The sequence below is a fragment of the Triticum dicoccoides genome, chromosome 7B (assembly GCF_002162155.2).
Source record: "Triticum dicoccoides isolate Atlit2015 ecotype Zavitan chromosome 7B, WEW_v2.0, whole genome shotgun sequence".
Classification (NCBI taxonomy): Eukaryota; Viridiplantae; Streptophyta; class Magnoliopsida; order Poales; family Poaceae; genus Triticum; species Triticum dicoccoides.
In genome coordinates, this window is record NC_041393.1 from 721,713,309 (window position 1) to 721,718,614 (window position 5,306).

The window sequence follows — 5,306 nt, forward strand, 5'->3', positions numbered from 1 at the left end:
GACTGACGAAAAAGGTCTCTGCTTTTTTTTTTTTCGTTCTCAGGATCGAGACGGGGATATTCTGCCGGAACCCCTACAACGCCACCGGCATATGCAACCGGAGCTCCTGCCCGCTCGCCAACAGCCGCTACGCCACCATCCGGGACCACGACGGTATCTATATGTCTCTTCTCCTTCTGATTAACTTCCGATTTTGCCTCGTTCAGTTGACCCCAATGAGACTCCGGTCACAATAGATACTACTTGGGCAGTCAATATGTTCTATTTTCCCCTTTCCACCGCAATTCATTTTCCAGCAAGGGCTCTTTCCATTGCCTTTGTTGTGAACGCTGACATGGTAGATTCAGCTATGTCCTGTTAGGGGGACAGCTAATTGTTCGGCGAGTCACTTGGCTGATGGAATAGGCTGTAAGATCGAATCATGTGCTATATGAATGAATGCTGCAGAAAATGTTTTAATTAGAACAGTAGAACTAAGGAGTCACCGATGTATGATTCAGAAAACAAGCTTTTGAAATGCAAATTTTGTGCCCTGTACATCACAAACATGGTGATTGAAGCAGCTATCCCTTCCATGCGTGGTCACCTGTGTGACATCAAAGCCGTGCTGTTTTACAAGCAGTAGTCATTGTGGTCTGCAGAGGCTAGAGTTGCTTTTAACTGCTGGATGCTTCAGCTTGGCGCTGCTTTAAATATCGTGGCCTGCATGCTTTAGTCGTTGTGCTCTTGGTTCTTCTTCGTAGGGAGCTATGCTTATCATCAGAAACTCTTGGTGATGCTGTTGTTCTTCTTTTTAACTTTGACCGGTCATGCAGGCGTGTTCTACTTGTACATGAAAACTGCTGAAAGAGCTCATCTGCCCAAAAAATTATGGGAGAGAGTCAAACTACCCAGGAACTATGAGAAGGCAATGGAAATCATCGACAAGCATCTCGTATGCATTTCTTACTGCCGTGCTTTGTTACTCCATCTGAACGTGAGTCTAGTTAGCCTTAATTATGGCACCTCTTTTGTTTCACTGTGCAGGAATTTTGGCCCAAGCTACTTGTGCACAAGATCAAACAGCGCCTGACGAAAATGACTCAGTATCGGATAAGAATGAGGAGACTTCAACTTAAAGTGAGGTAAGCACTTACTGTGTTAGCATGCACACACAGCATATAGTTGGTGACAGTTATTTGCTCCTGAATTCTGGGTGTGACCTGATAGTAGTAAATGTGTATATATTGATTAATGTGCAATTTTATCTGGGTGGCACTGTTCCATTTGCTTTTCTTGTATGGTTTGCCAAAATGGTTGAATGTAAAAAAGAAATACATTCGAGATTGTAACAGAGGACATAGAATGTATAGAGAAAATACATTTGAGATCCTCACAGAGGACATAAATTAGGGTCATCAGCAATGATCATGTGACAAGGCTTATTAGTTATGCTAACGTTGTTACATGTTGAGCACACAAACTTACCGGTAGATCCTCTTTGTTAAGGTTTACCCTGTGTATTATTTTGTGTGGCTCACTTTAGCAAACATCGGTTGCGAGTTAATGTAAGTTTGTTTGTCAGTTTAACCTCAGTTAGCGGACACCCTTTCCAACTCTGGTGACTAGCCCGCACCAGCACATCACTTCAGTGTTTCATTATGTGAATCTGGCGTAATTCAACCTTATCTTGTCAAATCCTTTGGCTCCAAACCTCGCTTAGCCAACTCTAAAATGTTCCGTGCAGTCAATTGTGTGATTTCTTTTCCTTCTTCCACATACCTGACAGAGCAAGCTTTTGGGCCTGGTAGATGTGACGGCCTTAATTGCGAATAATGGCGACGTACAAAGTCAGAACCTGCACTAAGAGGACAGAAAAGAAAGAGAAATGCCTGGCCTGTGTAGGGAACAGGGCCACCTCACTGTTTGCCTTGCAGCTTATAACGTTCTACAGTTCCAGTTTCTGAGGTCTTGATGTCATATTTGGCTGTGTTCTGCTCTGCCATCAGATTGCTTGATTTTTTGTATGGAAGGTACTACGCATCGACCGTATATACCGGCAAATCTCCCCTCATGGCAGTCTCGCACCCCACCCCCTCCGTCGCACTCGTCCCTTTTCCTTAGCAGCCTCATCCTCTCGCTCTTCATCCTTCTGCTCCACTGTTGTTTTGTCGAAGGGTGGCCTCCTGCTCCTTTGCCTGTGTTTCCTCTACTCCCACTCCACTGCTGCAGAAGCTACGAACGTCCCTCTAGACAGCAACCAGCCTTGCCAGCACTGCTCGTCAGTCTCGCTGGTACAGCACCACCTCCACTCCATGCTTTCCCCTCTCCAGCTTCTTCCTTCCATCAATCAGGTGCCTTGGCCTCCGTAGCTTTAAGACTAAAGCCCAAACATCTTCAAATTGGTTGTTTTCTACATTCAAAATATTAATAATGATATTGTCGATTGCAAACCTGTTTGTAGCAGTAAAGAAAAAACAAAGAAATTGACTAGTGATGACTTGGCTTGATGGTATGACATTTGTGCCATTAACATGTAACCAGGTTCAGTTACATGCTGATTCCCTTTATTTTTGCAAAAAAGGCACATGGTGATTCAACTTGTTGATGTCCATACTTTTACTGTTGATTTTTGACACAGAAAAAGTTGCTAAACATATTCTTTTGCTCTTTAGAGAGAAGATAATGACAGTTCCCAGGAAGAAAACTCAGCGCGATCTCCGAAGATTGGAGAAAGCTGAAAAGGCTGCTCAACTAGATAAGGTTATTTTTTCTGATAATCTCTACCACTTTACTATTATACATTGCCATGTTCTAACATCTTCCTTCTACCGGTCAGAGTATTGAAAGTGAGCTAAAGGAACGTCTGAGGAAAGGTGTTTATGGTGAAATATATAATTTCCCCTTCAAGCAGTTTGATACTATCCTTGACATGGAAAAGGATGAGTTGGCTCCTGAGATAGAAGAGGAAGAAGTAAGCACAGTACTGAGTATGAGAATGAGAATTAAGCTAACTTGGTTATGTTCTTACTGCTCACAAGCTTTCCTATATATTGTGGATTTATTTGCCAATACAGGAAGGTGAGATAGAGTATGTTGAAGGCGATGATATCGAGATGGGTGACATGGACGATATGGAAGATTTTGAAGGCTTTGGTGATGAAGATGGTAAACATTTCCCTTGTTTCTGCTGATTTTAATTGGGCATGTTATAGAGTGCTCTGACTTGCGAAGATGCTTCTCCTTTTTCTGTGTTAATTCGATAATGTAAAGAAGCTTTACTTTTCCTGAATTATGGCCCTTGAAAATTCATACCGATTTGTTTAATATGATTGCTATGTAGATATTTTCTCTTGGACAAAATGGTTACTCTGTATAGTAGTGCCAACTGTGGACCTAACCTCCATAAAAACATAAAATAATTGCAGATGATGGAGATGAAGATGACGATTTGGATGAGCCAGCAACAAAGAAGCCCAAGTTACCAAGCTCCGATTCAAGGTCAAAGATTGGGCGGAAGTCTACGAAGGTTATCACAGAGGTAAATTGATTGTTTCATTATGAATATTCTTGATACGATGATACACGACCATGTTGCCTAAAAACATAGATAAAATCAAGCACATCTTATTGCCTTGTCACATACTATTTGCTGTCCAACACATAAAGTAAGTAGTAGTGGCCTAGTGGGGAATCAGTATTAGCTTTCCTGTTTATTTACCTTGTCGAAAGTTCTATGGATTATCTCTTCATGGGAGAAGCTTTTTCCTGTAGCATCATTTCGGGGCATAACATTAGGTTTCCTTTTCAAAACTGTTTCATTGTCCGGTTGGTTGTGTCTGAACTAGCACAATTTCCTGCTGGAGTATAATTTGTTTGTTTCTCACCTTTCCGCAACAGGTGGAAGAAGACGAGGACAGGGGTAGCAGGCAAAGGACACGGATGTGATTCACCGGGCGCGGCTTCATAATATGCTCGGTGTTGATGATATGGTGTACTTTAGATAATTTTGCCTCTTATCGTCTGATGGTAATCTGTAGAATTCATATGTTGGTTATTTTGCGGCGGATATGGAAACTGACTTGAGCTGTGACTTATGACAATGTTGTACTTGGAGCAGCGTTCAGTGTCTCGGATCAGAACCGGTTTTGTGCGAAGCTGCGGCGAACTTAAACTGTTAATGTTAAGTTGTGTAATGGGATGCTTTTGAATTTACAATTACGCAGGCAGGACAGGAAACTACCTGACTCGGTACAAGTTTTTTTTTGTTGCTATACATCGGTTTCAGCTGCGTAGGGTAAATAAATGGTCCAGTAATTGAATTCTTTTTGGTTAAATCATGAAGCACATTCCTCACCCTGCAAAATTAAGCCTAGAACAGTTGTATTACATCTCTGAGCAGAGCAGGCTTCTAGTACCTGAGAGCACTTGTTTTGATCAGAGTAGCAACCGCAACCGTGCTACCATTGCTAGTCTTGAGGGAAGAACGTCATGATGCGGTGGCGCCTTAGGCCTCGGAGTACCAAATGGAAACAAACGCTCGGAGTTCACCATAGACATGTAAAACAGAGCGTACATCTAAAAGAAGAGGAGTTCCACCGAGCTGAAAGATTTCACGGCAAATTGGCAAAATTTGAGAAATAACAGAGCAATTTTTGCGAGTCAATGAAACAGTTAACACCATTACACAACAGGAGTTATCACTAACTCATTCTAATCACACAAAAAAGGAGGTGGTGGAAAAAATATGCCTTTTATTTTTCGGATTTCTTAGAAATGTTGGCAACCCGAAGCCCGGTAAAGCAGGAAATCGTCTTGGAAACATCTTTGGCAGGCCGAAAGATACCCCTTTCTCTCATACGAAAATGCTAAACACACGGGACCATTACGGGACTTTCCATACAATTCTCTCCGCCCCCCTATTTTCACCGGGGTGGGGCCCCTTTTCTCCCCCTTAATCAGATAGATAATTGCCATGTCAAGTTTAGCCCGTAATGGTCCCGTAATCCTCCGTTGATGTAGCATTTGCTCTCTCTCATATTCCCCCTTGCAGATGCTTCTTTAAATAGTAGGGTTTTTCTCTACCAATATTTTAGAACACGCTTGAGATGATGGTGCACACCCCACTTGGCCATGCGTGGCCTTTTAATCCCTCCCCATCAATTGGGCGAGCTTTCTTCCTGTTGCGTCCAACAGCAAACAAACTAAGTACACCCACGCAAGCTGTCAGTGTCACCCATCCTTACAGACGTACCAAAAACGTTTCCTGCCATGTCTTCTCTCAATCACATCACACACCAGCGTACATGCACGGCTGCTTGCCAAAC

The 5,306-nt window shown here is 42.6% G+C and overlaps 1 protein-coding gene across 1 annotated transcript in view; it reads left to right on the plus strand.

Moving 5' to 3' along the window:
• LOC119339530 (protein MAK16 homolog) overlaps window positions 1-4,175 on the plus strand; it is a 6,408-nt gene extending 2,233 nt beyond the window's left edge. The window contains exons 2-9 of the mRNA XM_037611553.1: window positions 15-153; window positions 816-934; window positions 1,027-1,124; window positions 2,655-2,742; window positions 2,819-2,953; window positions 3,057-3,147; window positions 3,408-3,520; window positions 3,880-4,175. Of these exons, the coding sequence (XP_037467450.1) occupies window positions 15-153; window positions 816-934; window positions 1,027-1,124; window positions 2,655-2,742; window positions 2,819-2,953; window positions 3,057-3,147; window positions 3,408-3,520; window positions 3,880-3,927 (831 nt within the window). The 3' untranslated portion in view covers window positions 3,928-4,175. The remainder of the gene's footprint in view (window positions 1-14; window positions 154-815; window positions 935-1,026; window positions 1,125-2,654; window positions 2,743-2,818; window positions 2,954-3,056; window positions 3,148-3,407; window positions 3,521-3,879) is intronic.
• The last annotated feature ends 1,131 nt before the right edge of the window (window positions 4,176-5,306 follow it).